The 13840-nt window shown below is 41.3% G+C and overlaps 1 protein-coding gene across 1 annotated transcript in view; it reads right to left on the bottom strand.

Annotated features, from left to right (window-relative positions):
* Window positions 1-7949: 7949 nt before the first annotated feature.
* The window catches only part of LATS1 (large tumor suppressor kinase 1), a 29254-nt gene continuing 23363 nt past the window's right edge, over window positions 7950-13840 (bottom strand). The window contains exon 7 of the mRNA XM_004701951.2: window positions 7950-12208. Coding sequence (XP_004702008.1) covers window positions 11699-12208 — 510 coding nt within the window. The 3' untranslated portion in view covers window positions 7950-11698. The remainder of the gene's footprint in view (window positions 12209-13840) is intronic.

Here is a 13840-nt window from a genome sequence, read left to right as displayed (position 1 = left end):
GCGCCGGGCGCCGGGGGCTGGGCCTCGGGGACGCGCGTGCGCAATCGCCCTCCCCCGTGCCCGTCCTCTCCGCGGTTGTTGGGGATGAGTGGGCGTGGCGTCGACGTAAACTTTACGTGATATCCCGCGCACGTCTGTGCCTTTTCCCACGGGCTTGAGCTCCTTGCCTCCGGTTTGGCTTTCACCGCCCTCTCCACGGGTTAGGAAGTCAGGGTGTCTATTTTACAGTGAGTGTCCAGGATCAAACAATTCGTTTATGACAAATCATATTTCAGAACCCAGGGCTCAGAAATGGGCCCTTTGTCACGATAGAGCTATACCGAAATAGGTGGGGTGGAAGCCGTCAAAGGAAGTAGGCAAGAAAATCATGTCTCATACTTTAGATATCTTGCTAGATTGGCTGTCACCACACTGAAAACCACTTAAGGTAGTAGTGAATGCTAATTAAACATGAAAGCATCCCATAATTTAATACAACTTTCTATTAAAGCCATTCAGCGGGTGGGGAGAATCCATTCATTCCACAAATATTGAGCAGCTATTTCTCAGGGAAACAAACATAAGGCTGTCAGCACCTTAAAGATTTACAGCTTCAAAGACCCTGAATGGGGAACTCTGGGTCAGAACCGACCGGATGGCTGTGCGTGTGGTGGTGTGGTGTTGGGCGAGTACACAGTGGCTGACAGTGCATATGATGAACGGGCAGTGCAGCCGTGGCAGCTGGAAGGCACAGGACTGCCTGGTTTTTCTAGTTCTCTCACGGTTGCTGTCGGTGTCAGGACGCAGGCTTCCCACTTTTCTACGCCTTGTAGTGGAAAATACTTACGTTCAACAACTTTCTGCCTTCCACAGGTTCATTTTACAGGTTTTACTGTGAGGAATGTCACTGAATTGTACGTGCACGTGTACATGTTCAAATGTTTTGCTACAGATTATATTAACCATAGGTTTAAAAATCTCATGGCTCTTAAAGTCTCATAAATGATCAAAGGAAATGGAAAAATCCTTTTTGCTATAACGCTCTTATAAAACAGCATCAAAACCAAAAAAACTTCACTGCCATAAAGTCGTAGGGTGAGCGTAGAATTGTCCCTGTAGATTTCTGAGACTGTAACTCTACTGGAGTAGAAATCCTCCTGCTCTGGGACCTGTTTCCTCCAGGTCTCCAAAGGACTCTGTTTCCACAGGAGAGGGTACCCTCGCTGGAGTTGGGGGCTCCTGGCGGGAAGCGCCTCCAACACCAAAGTGCCTGGGCCCCAGCTCTGGTGGCTCAGATAAAAGTACTCCTACCTGAGGAATCCTATCCAGCTGGGCACTCACTCAGGGCCTCTGTCCTGAGGGCAGTCTCCAGCCCTGGGATCTGTTCTTGCTCCCTGGTTTCTTTCACTGAGCAAGACAAAAGTTTGGGACCTTGTGGTTAGCAGTCCAATTCCTAATTACGATGGCACCAGGGCCTAAGAAACTACAATTAGCAATCACAAAATCAATTCAAAAAATACAGATCGATGACTCCCATTAGGATGGATTCAACCTTCATCTTACTGTGAGTGCAGAGGTATGCCAACAAGTCAATTTATTTATAGTTAAAACGTTTCCGATAAAGATGTGACATGACTACATATGATCGTATTTTGGTAATTTTTGCTTTGCTTTATTGCACTTCTTGGAGATTGCTTTTTTGGGGTGTTTTTTTACCATTTTGTCGGGGGCTCATACAACTTTTATCACAATCTATACATCCATCCATTGTGCCAAGCACATTTGTACATTTGCTGCCCTCATCATTCTCAAAACATTTCTACTTGAGCCCTTGGTATCAGCTCATTTCTCCCACCCCCATCCCTACCCGCTGTTTTTTTTTTACAAGCTGCAGGTTTATGGCAACTTGTCAAGCAAGTCTATTGGCACCATTTCCGATAGCATGTGCTTACTTTGTGTCGTATTTTGGTCATGTTCACAGTATTTCAAACTTTTCCATACTGCTTATTGAGCACTTACAGTAGAAACAAAATTTTTATATGCATCCCCCCCCCCAAAAAAAAAGTGTGATTCATTTTATTACAGTGGCCTGAAATGGAACCTGCAAAATTTCTGAGGTAGGTATGCCTGTGTTATATGATTCCCTTTATATGCTAGGGCAGACAAACTAATCTAGAGTAACGGCCTAGGGGAGGATTGGGAGGTGGGATGGGCCTGTTAACTACAAAGAAGAGTTCTCAAACTGATTGTGGTGATGATCATTCAACTCTTCTTGATGTGATTGAAGTATTGAATGGCACAGGTGAATTATATGCCAATAAAACTGTTGGGGGGAAATTGATAAATAGGGAAAGCAGATTTCAGCATATTGTTTTAAATAATTGTACTCGCAGAGGGTTTGGTGAAGGATGGGCAGAAAAAAAATGTCTTTTCATTTAATATTGCTTTGTATTGTTTGAACCTGCCCCATGGGCATGTTACTTTTTTTTTAAAATTCCAAATAAAAAGTTTTATTTTTATTTATTTTTTGTCCTTTTTTTAAAAAACATTTTATTAGGGGCTCATACAACTGTTACCGCAATCCATACACACATCAATTGTGTAAAGCGCATTTGTACATCATTCTCAAAACATTTTCTCTCCACTTAAACCCCCGACATTAGGTCCTAATTTTTTCCCTCCCTCCCTGCTCCCCACTCCCTCATGAGCTCTTAATAGTTTATAAATGGGTATTTTGTCATATCTTGCCCTGTCCGACGTCTCCCTTCACCCACTTTTCGGTTGTCTGTCCCCCAGGGAGGAGGTCACACATAGTTCCTTGTAATCGGTTCCCTCTTTCCTACCCAGTCTCCCTTTACCCTCCCTGTTTCGCCACTCACACCACTGGTCCTGTAGGGCTCATCCGCCCTGGATTCCCTGGATTTTCAGTTCCTATCTGTACCAGTGTACATCCTCTGGTCTAGCCAGACTTGCAAGGTCGAATTCGAGTCATGGTAGTGGAAGCGGGGAGGAACATTTAGGAACTAGAGACAAGTTGTATTTCTCATCGTTGTTACATCGCACCCTAACTGGCTCATCTCCTCCCAGAGACCCCTCTGCAAGGGGATCTCCAGTGGCCTACTAATGGGCTTCGGATCTCCACTTCCGCACTCCCCCCATCATTCACTATGGTAAGATTTTTTGTTCTGATGATGCCTTACACCTGGTCCCTTCGACACCTCGTGGTTGCATAGGCTGGTGTGCTTCTTCCATGTGGGCTTTGTTGCTTCTGAGCTTGATGGCCGCTTGATTACCTTCAAGCCTTTAAGACCCCAGACGCTATACTTTTTGATAGCCGGGCACCATCAGCTTTCTTCGCCACATTTGCTTAGGGCATGTTACTTTTATGAATGGAAAATTTCCCAAATAAAACCACATTAACTGCTAAAAAAAACAGTACCTGCAAAGAAGCATAAAGAAATATGGCGGCATAATGGAAGTGTTCTGTCAGTGATTGAAGCAGTGGTTACATAGGTAAACTCATCAGAGTACACAAATGGATGCGTTCTATTGTACATAAATTATACTTCAATTTAAAAAGTGTTTAATTTAATAATGACCCTATGGGATGGAGTAGAACTGCCTATCAGAACAGAAAGCCTCATATTTCTCCCACAGACCACATGATGGGTTCAAACTACTGACCTTGAGGTTAGCACCCCAACATATAACCAGTACACCACCAAGGCTACTTCTTTTCAATTCTTCACTATTAGAGTAATTGCAAATCACAGATATTTCAAACAGCTCTGGCAGGGTGTCGTGTAAACTGCAAGTTAGTTGTCAGCAGAGCCATATTCCCTTTCAAGTCTCTATGGGGGAATCCTTCTTTGTCTCTTCCTGGCTTCTGGTGTTTATTGGCTAACCTTGGAATACCTTGGCGTATAGTTCTAGTACTCCCTATTCCAAACTCCATAATCCCATTGCCAGCTTTCTATCTCTGTGTGTGTCTCTCTTCTTATAAAGATACCAACCATCCTGGATTCAGGGCCAACTCTAATCCAATGTGACCTCTTCTGAACTGATTATATGTGCAGAGATATTTGAGGTAACACTCTGAGTGGACAGGAAGTGTTGTGGAGGCCCTGAGTCAAGTCTACATGTAGACAGCAGACTGGAGGCAGGAACTGGAACCCTGCCTTGCAGTGAACAAAACAGAAAATGAAATAAATTGCTGAGAGTCTGCCTTAGTATAAGTAGTCACTTTGGTCACATTTCAACAAGCAAGTGATATGTTCAACGAGCAAGTGTGTAATGAGATAAAAACGTAGTCCTACATATTTTTTGCTCACTAAATCACAAACACCAGAAAGATGAAGAAAATGACACTAAAACACAATTAAATTGTTTAAAGTCAATGATATAAAAATCTTAGAAGCAACTGGGAAATACATAGGAACATAGAAAAAAAATGACAGCAGAGTTCCCACGGGAAACTATGCAAGACGGATGACAGTGGAGCAACATCTTTTAAGTCTTGAAGGAGAAAACCTCCAAATGCACTGCCATTGAGTCCATTTTGACTCATAGCAACCTTACAGGATAGGCTACAACTACCCCTATGGCTTTCCAAGACTGTAACCCTTTACGGAAGTAGAAAGTCTTGTCTGTCTCCCTTGGAGCAGCTGGTGGTTTTGAACTGCTGACCTTGTGGTGAGCAGCCCACCATGTAACCATTTCACCACCAGGGCTCCTAAAACAAGTGAAAATATTTAAAAAACAAAAGCATGTTTAACATCAGGTCAAAGTTAACAGTCCACTGATAAAGATCACACGATCATCTCAATTGGTGCAGCAAGTAATTTGATAAAATGAAACACCTTTTCATAATTAAAGCAAACAAACACCTCGATGAACTAAAGATCAAGGGAAATTCCTCAATATGAAAAAGGATATTTATGGAAAACCCACAAAGAACATCATAGAGAACAGTGAACAGGACAAGCTGAATGAGTTCAGACCAGGGCTTCAAACTGGTTGAGTCATGGCTGACTAAAGGAACAGACTTAGATTTGTAAAATGTGGGTGTACTGAAGTGATAACCAGAACGGGGGGAAATGGAAACCCTGGAAAAGGAGAGGTTTGGTGAGCACTTTCAGGTCGGAGCGTGATGTGGCAGAATGGATTCTTGTCCAGGCTGTGGAGAAGAGCACACACTAAGTTTGGAGTAGCCACCCTCTGAGCAGCCACATTTGCAGTTTTGGTGGTCAAGATATGCAGTTGCAATGCAATGTGCACAGCCCTTATTTTCTGATGAGTCAGTTCTAGGCAGGGCATCCATCTGAATTTTCCCCATTCCAGTTATTGTTCCGGTACACCTACACTTTACAAATGTGGATCCAGTCTGATTTTGCTGTCAGTCGTGACTGAACCAGGCAGGAGTGGTTTGAAATTCTGGTTGGCTCTAGGGGACTGGTGTGACGAGTTGAATGCCCTTTTACATGTGAGAAGGACACGAATTTGGGGAGGCTAGAGTATAATATTTTGGAACTGTGCCCTCCCCAAGTCTTGACCCCCTATACCTTTCAATACACCCTGGTGGTATAGAGGTTATGTTTGAACTGCAATCCCAAAGGTCAGCAGTTCAAAACCACCAGCTGCTCTGCAGGAGAAAGGCAGGGCTTTCGACTCTATGAGAGTTACGAATCTCAGAAACTCACAGGGGCCACTTTTACCCTGTCCCATAGGATTGCTGTGAGTGGGCACTGACTGGATGGCAGTGAGGTGAAGTGTCCCCTGAAATATGACCCTGTTTGGAAAGTTTTTCTTTTGTTGTGTTCAGGGGTCACACCACCTTAGGGTGAGTTTTAAATCTAATCACTTCAAGGTTAGGCCAGAAGAGACACAGACACACAGGTAGAAAACAAATTCCATATGAAGATCATCTATAAACCAAGTAACACCCAGAGCTACTGCCAAGGAAGCAGTCAACCCAGCTCAGACTCTAATTTGGACTTTCAGCCTCCAGAATTGAATGAAATAAATCTGTTCTTTCATGTTATATACGTTTAGGGATATCTGTTATGGCAGCAATAGGTAACTAAGATAGTAACCATATATCAGAGAAGGGTTTAATATACAAAATATAGGAAGAACTACAACTCAGAAATAAAACAACTAAAAACTCAGTAGAAGAGTAGGTGACAGTTATTTCTCCAAAAAAGATATACACATGGCCAAGAACCCCATGAGATCGCCAGCATCATTAGTCACTAGGGAAATGTAAATCAGAACCATAGAGACGTCATACCCACCAGTATAACTGTTATACATATTAAATACATACATATTTTAAAAACAGAACATAGCCAGTGTTGGCACAGATGTAGAGAAATTACATTGACCCACTGTTGGTGGGAATGTAAAATGGCACAGCCGTGGTGGAAGGGTCTGGTAGGTCCTCCAAAGGTGAAGCACAATAGTCCATGTTGTTGTGAATCATGGATTCTGACTTATAGTAACCCTGTAAGACAGAATTGAACTGGGCTGCTAACTGCAAGCTCAGCAGTTCAAAACCACCAGGGTTTTTGTTGAGACAGGGCTTTGTACTCCCCAAAAGATTTCCAATCTCAGAAACTGAGGCAGTTCTACTCTGTCCTAGAGCCGTTACGAGCCTGCCCTGATTCAATGGCAGTGAGTTTGGTTTTATAGAGAAACCCTTAGGCTATATATAATTTTTATGAGAGCATCAAACTGCCAATTTTTTGGCATTGCATCCCTCGGGCTCCTTAGAATTACCATCCCGCCCAACAATACCACTCCTAAGGGTGTACCTAAATGAATGGAAAGCAGCAACTCGGTCACTGCAGCATTATTCATCGCCCCAAAATGGAAACCCAAGGTGATCATCAAGAGATGAATGGTTAAACAGAAGGTGATGTACGCTTATGTCCTCCTGCTGCAGCTACAAGCCAAGGGGCTCCTGGGGCTACCAGACATATGGAAAAACAAGCCAGAATCTTCTTTCCCATACAGGATTTTGGAGAGGATGACCCTACCGAGTCCCTGAACATGACTTCCAGCCTCAGACTGTGAGACAATAAACTCCTGTCATTTGGTGCTTTGTTACAGGTCCTCTTGGAAACCAATCGTATATTTGATTGATATGCATTTCATAAAAGAAAAAAGTTTCATGTGGTAAAAGGTTATAAAAATGGAAAATATATTGACTTCATATTTCATAAACTATGATCCAAACTATACTGATTTTCAGTAGCCAAAAGGTTTACACCTGTACTCTCCAGAAAGGAATATTTAACATGAAATATTTATACTTAATACACTTTTGAGGTCTAAGGTGCATCTAATGCAAGCATCGGATGGTGTTTTCAATTGCCTCATATGCAAGTGAAAGTTGTACACTGAATAAGGAAGATCGAAGAAGACTCAATGCATGAGTTATGATGCTGGAGAAGGAAATTCAAAGTACCACGGACAGCTGAAAGAACAAACAAATCTGCCTTGGAAGGACAGCCAGAGTGCTCTTTAGAAGCAAGGATGGAGAGACTTCATCTCACATACTTTGGGCATGTTATCAGGAGAAACCAGTCCCTGGTAAAGGACATAATACTTGGCAAAAGTAGAGGGGCAGTGAAAAGGAGGAAGACCCTCAACAAGATGAATTGACAGTGGCTGCAACACTAGGCTCAAACATCAAACCACTGTGGGAGGCACAGGACTGGCAGTGCTTCAGTTGGTTGTATATAGGCACTTAGCAATATATTGGGCAGGGTCAACGCACTTTCCTGAGTTACACTAAATCTGTTCATTTTCCATGTCCCAACTAAGGCTTGTCATCCTTTATAATACTGTTAATTCATAAGCATCAAATTTTCTTATAGCATCTCTCAGAATAAAGGGAGTAAAAGAAGCAGTTTTAGAACTTAAAAACCAACACAGTTAAGCAGCTGAAAAGTCAGCTGTCCAAGTGGAAAGGTTTGAATTTTGTTTTTGCTTTTATTATTCCAGCAAATGTTACACTAGAGAAAATGATTCAGAAAATACAAATAGTCATTAAAAACACAGGCTGATTATTGGTATCTACTACATTCAGAAGTACGCAAAACAATTTCATTATATTGCAAAGTTGTAATTCCTTTCCCTAACAAAGCATTGTTTTATAAAATTGTAGTGTGATCACTGATTCAATTAAAAAACAAACATATATACAATACAATATAAAAGTAAACTCGTATAGTGCCTTCCACAAAGAGATATATTAAGGCGCTTTACAAATAGACCATATGTTTACCCAAATTACTCTTCGCTTTTGGTTAAAACAAACAGGCTAAATGTTTTCACTTTAAATACGACATGGTTTTTTGTTAATTAACATTTTTCTAAAGGTACATCTTGGGTAACAAAAGCAGCAATGTCTACAAATCCTCACACTGCATTCTCTAGTTTCTAACATATTAAGTCAGAATAAAACATTTCCACTCACAGTTTTGCACTTTGCAACAGCAGAAGGTAATAACTTTTTAAAAAGTCAATCTCAAAGTGACTTCTGAGTCATACATTCTAGAGTTTCTATATAGAGAAGGTAGAAAAAGAGAAGACAGCAGAAGGGGCTGCCTTAAGGTACCAGAGGACAATACATAACATTACCTACAGTTACATAATTATATAGCACATTTTATAAATACTATTCAGATATATTAAAAAGGGCAAAGTTCCAGACAGTGTATTTGGGGGGGGGGGGAATCATTTAAAGAAAGAAAACATGTATAACCAATGTTTTCACTATTTCAGTTGACAGCATCTCTTTGATGTTGTAGCTCTCATAGTTTGGTCAGGAAGCACCAGATTTCATAGAAGAGCTGGATACAATCTGGGAATAAAGTAGGCAGGAGGATGTCTCCGCCATGAACACTGCAGATGCCAAAGGCGTGCATATTGCTTCAGATGCACACAGGCTTGTACCAGTGGAGGGCATTTATGAGAGGATAGCAATTGGTAGTGTCTACATTATCTAAGGAATAAGGCCATCCGGATGGGGCTAGGGAGGGAAGGGGCACACAGCACCTTAGCGTTCCTTCCAACAATGCAAGTGTAAAGAGTGGGTTTTACATTGCTGTTGCACCACAGCCCAGAAGTGAAACAACTTAAATTACAAAACAATTACAACCAGAAGCAAGAGCTTTAAAACAAGAGTTATAAAATTTCAAAATCCTTAAGCTCGTTTGTTTTGCATAGGATTTTATGCGACCAAGCCAATGTGCCCCAAAGACCACCATTGTCATTAGAGTGCATTTTCACAATCCTCTGATGGGAGGTCTTGTGGAAATAGTTCTGTAACACCTAGAAACAGCCACTCACTGGGACAGCCTGTCACATGCTACACAGGCCTTTTCCATCATGAAGTAAGTGTTGAGGATGTGATAATTTGAGTTTTGAATGAGAAAAACCAAAATTTTAGTTTAATACATCAATTTTTTTAAAAAATTGGTAACTGGTATTTTATTGGTTGTTTTGAGGATCAGTACAGAGAAATTACCCACATTTGTATATAATTCTTTTTTGTTGTTGGTGTTCGGGGTCACCATGGCTGTCTTTCTGATGTTTGGGGTTGGAAGGGGATGCAGGGGCAGGCAGTTTGACCACCTTGCTGCCCTCGGCTGGGGATGTCCTCGGAAACTGCCTTAGGTCGGTGTCCACAGCCAAGGGAAGACAAGAGCTCTGCTCTGGATCTCTGGCCTGCTCTGGGTCTCCCAAGATTGATGTACATTTAATGCTATTTTCATTTTTCATTAAATACTTCTCGCACATCATTCCACTGCTGCTTCCCTGGCTCTGGATGGCACTCAATAAATCAATTTTATCATAGGACAGATCTAAGTTTCAACGTTTCCCCAGTCCCCTGGGAATGTATAGAGCAGCAATGTGTATGTGCTGGTCTGCAGTTTTCAGGGAAGAGCCCACTTTAGTCACATTCTCAAAAGAAGCAGTGACTCCCACAGGCCCACCATTACATGGCAGTGGGTTTCCTGCTGGCTTCTGAGAGGGCCACCTGAAGAACGCAGAATACCGGGAAGTGTGAGCTGGATCAATGTATCTTTCCCGCTCCCCACCCAATGACAACAGTTTGGCCTTTAGTATGATGTACACTGGTCTAGATTTCCATTTGTTTTTAAATGAAGAAAGGTAAGGGCTTGACAATCACTAGAATTATGCCTCTTATCTGCAAATTTTGTCTTGATAAAACAATTCTTGATTAGAGGAGCTGAAAAAAGTAAACAAGATACAACATCTACTCATGTCAGCAGAGAGCCCTTTTCTAAACGACAAGCTAACGCGATTTGGTAAAATTCAAGCACAGATAACAGGCAATGTTAAAAACACAGTAAAATACTTGAAGTTCTCCCAAAACTTCCTGCCATCGAGTCAATTCTGACCCATAGCAACTCTATGGGACACAGCAGAACTGCTCCCACCTGTCAATCATGACAGGGCAGATAGCCTCAGCTTCCTGCCTCGGAGCAGACGGTGGGTTTGATTAGCAGAGCAGTGCTTAACCCACTGTTCCAGATAGTAAGGAGGGTCTGAAGTTCCTACTAAAACCACATGTAACTTTTTCTAGTTCATTCTGGCCATTAAAAGCTAATAATTATTTTCTTCGCCAATTAATCTGTCCTGAAGCTGTAATACTGCCAAGCGCAATCTGAAAGGGGAAGCCGGACTGACGGCGGGATCCAAAGCAGTCACAACAGAAGAGTACTTTTCTAGTGGGTGCCCACGAATAACTACTCTTCAGTTTCATGTGAAACTGAGAAAGACCACCTCTTAGGGAGGTTGAAAATATATTTTCAAACTTTAAAACAAAACCACGAAAGATATTAGCCTTTAGCAGTCCACGATGCTCACTAAGGGCAGCTTTGCTGCTTTTAGATGGAGGCAGCATGGAGGATGTTGATGGGAGAAAACGGGGAGTGCTCTGGCTTCTTTGAAAGCCAGTGATTCTTGAGAAATATGAGGAGGCTTCATAAAGTTCGTGAAAAAATTTCATCATCTTTTTAATTCCATCTTTTCATGAACTTCTCGAAGACCCCTATATGACACTGATGGGGAAAAGGTCAGCCGTCCTTTTCCTTCTGATGAACATAAGTCTCAACCCTGTATTTCCAGTTCCAGGATGTGAATTGTGCAGATTAGCGTTAGCCCAGGAACACCATTATCATGGCTTTATTTCTCTAGCTTATTTTGTATCAAAAACAAAGTTATGGAAAAAGAAAACAACCCTCAAATATAGGGTATGTTTCATATTTGGTTACAGCAAGATGAAACTAAAACTGTCTTTCAAAAAGTTTTTTCCAAAAATTCTTAAAAGAAAAAGGCTGAGCATATATACAAATACATAGCAGGCTTTTTCCTCTTAAAAGAAAGCACTATTTTGTTTTTAATTTTAAGTACTTTAAGTACCAAGAACTGACTATAATATTGAGTTTATAATTTACTTTCCTTATAACAATTTTTTTCTAAGTTGATTAAAAAGGCAGGAATAAATTAGCATTTTCAAGAGTTCCCATAATTTAGGAAAATAAAATAGTGTGCACAGAGCATACAAACCTTGCTCTGTCACATTTGCATATTTTTACTCTCAGAACAACAAAAAACCCTGCATTTGGGGCAGCTCTGCAAATCTTCATTACAGAACCATGGGGTTTGATTCCTCCCTCGCACATTAAACATACACTAGGTCTGGGGTTTTGATCTCAGAGCCCGTGTGCTGATCGTCTTCATCCGATTGTTGCTCTGAGCTTTGTGAATTGGCGTACTCATACTCAATAGGCTTTGGGTAATTGTACGGGTAACCATTGTCATCAAAAAACCTCCGGAAGGTGAATTCATAAAAGGCATGTTCAGGGTGCTTCCCGTTCTTATACCACCCGTTGAGCGTGTCGTTGACATTTTCTTCCTCGCTTACATCACTCCATAACTTATCAGGATCAACCGGATCAAAATTTGACGTGTCTGTGGGGTGTGTGATTTTAGGAATGTATGAGGCCGACTGCTGTCTTAGGTCACTGGAGAAATCAATCGTTTTAAAAAACGAATGTGCTTTTATTTCATCGGCGCCATTCTTGCCTAAGCGGTCTTCTGGTCCCCGACAGAGCTTAATAATAAGGTCAGAGGCTTCAGGGCTCAGCTTAGCTTGTGGTGGGATGTGAAGAGATGTTTGCCAGTTGATAACCTTGAACACAAAGTTTTTAAATATTAGGAGGGAAGAGGGAGAAAAGAAAAGATCTTTTTGATACAAAAATAAATTAAAACCTACTGGATAATTTGCGTGTTTTTTTTAAATTAAAAGATCATTTTATTGGGGGCTCTTACAGCTCTTATAACAATCCATACATCAATTGTATCAAGCGTTTTTGTATATCATTATTTTCTAGACATTTACTTTCTATTGAGCCCTTGGTGGCAGCTACTCTCTACCCCATCCCCACCAGAGTTTTAAAGAAATGAATTGCAATAGTATTTTTTTTTGCAACAGTATTTCTATAACTTTATTGACGCATCATACCCAGATCATCACTTTTTCTCCTGTGCCCTTTTCTCCAAACAATTTATACAAGACTCAACGAGTTTTACTTCCTATACTCTGGCAGAAATGACTCCTTCCACTTGCCTCTGATGCACCGGATCTATATATTCCTGTAACTATACCCCTAATACTCTGTAGGATCTAGTCATGCCTATGTCCTTCTTCTACTGGGAGGTGTAACATATATTAAGGCTAGACAGCATGCTTTATTTCTACTGCTTTAAATTGCCTAGCATATAGCAGATGTTTAACACATCTTTGTTCCAGTCTTGAATAAACTGGAATGAAGCTAGAAGGCAGAATGCACAGTAAAGTCAGACTATCTAGTTTCTTCCCCCTGAGATCCTGGAGGGAGGGGAAGTAAGAATTTGTAGTTAAATGCATTTTGGGTAGAATTTAATCTACAGATCCCTGCAAATGGTCCCATGGCAGGTAGTCAATCAATATTTGTTCAATACATGAATCTCGGTCTTCTTCGTTCATACAAATTTAGCAGCTGCTATAAAGGAGGAAGAGCATACTTCCTTCAAGTCTTGTCTCCTTAAAAAGACATCTCAACTAATAATAAAGAATTTCTTTTCATTCTTTTTGGAAACAAAAAGTGGCAGTTATTTGCACCTGATTATTTCTTTAGATGTTCAATTTTTTGGCTAAAACTTTTTTCCCTTTTAAGAGTGTTATCTGTACTTGGTGCACTTTTTAAGAAGACTGCTTTTACATTCTGTCAGATAATTCTGACGTTTGCGTCACTATCACACTGATGCTCACTGAGTGTCTTTTTCTTATGTGACCGGGTATTCTCCTGGTTCTCCGTATGTCGAATGATTTTGTATTGCTCTCAGATGTTTTGGGGCACGTGTTATGTGATTTGGGGCCCTGTTTCAATCTCATGGTGAATGTTGGTATTGTGTTGGCAGGAACCAAGCCTGGTTGGATTCGAGTCATCAGTTCCTGCCTGCCTCTGGCAGCTTGTAATTTTGACGTCAGTTTTACTTTAAAAGCCTTTGTGTGCTGTCCAGGCGCCAGGTGGGGACTTCGGGGACCTAGGCAGTGTTTTGACCCCTGACTGCAGTTGTCCTAGTCTTAGGTTTGCTGTTCAGGATCAGATCTATCCATGTGCAGTTCTGGAGCGGTTGAGGATGGAAGAGGGTGAGTCCATGGGTTTAGAAATAACTTGAGGGAGTCAGTTCTTTTTCTAAGACACCCCAGGTGCTTTCCAATACCCTGAAGGAGAAAGATGAGGCTTTCTACTCCCGTAAAGAGTTACAGTTAAAAAAA

This window comes from Echinops telfairi, unplaced genomic scaffold (assembly GCF_000313985.2).
Source record: "Echinops telfairi isolate 266 unplaced genomic scaffold, ASM31398v2 ScPeMD7_3533;HRSCAF=4204_0, whole genome shotgun sequence".
Lineage (NCBI taxonomy): Eukaryota > Metazoa > Chordata > Mammalia > Afrosoricida > Tenrecidae > Echinops > Echinops telfairi.
Note: the sequence above shows the minus strand (reverse complement) of the source record. Positions and strands in the feature narration are given on the sequence as shown.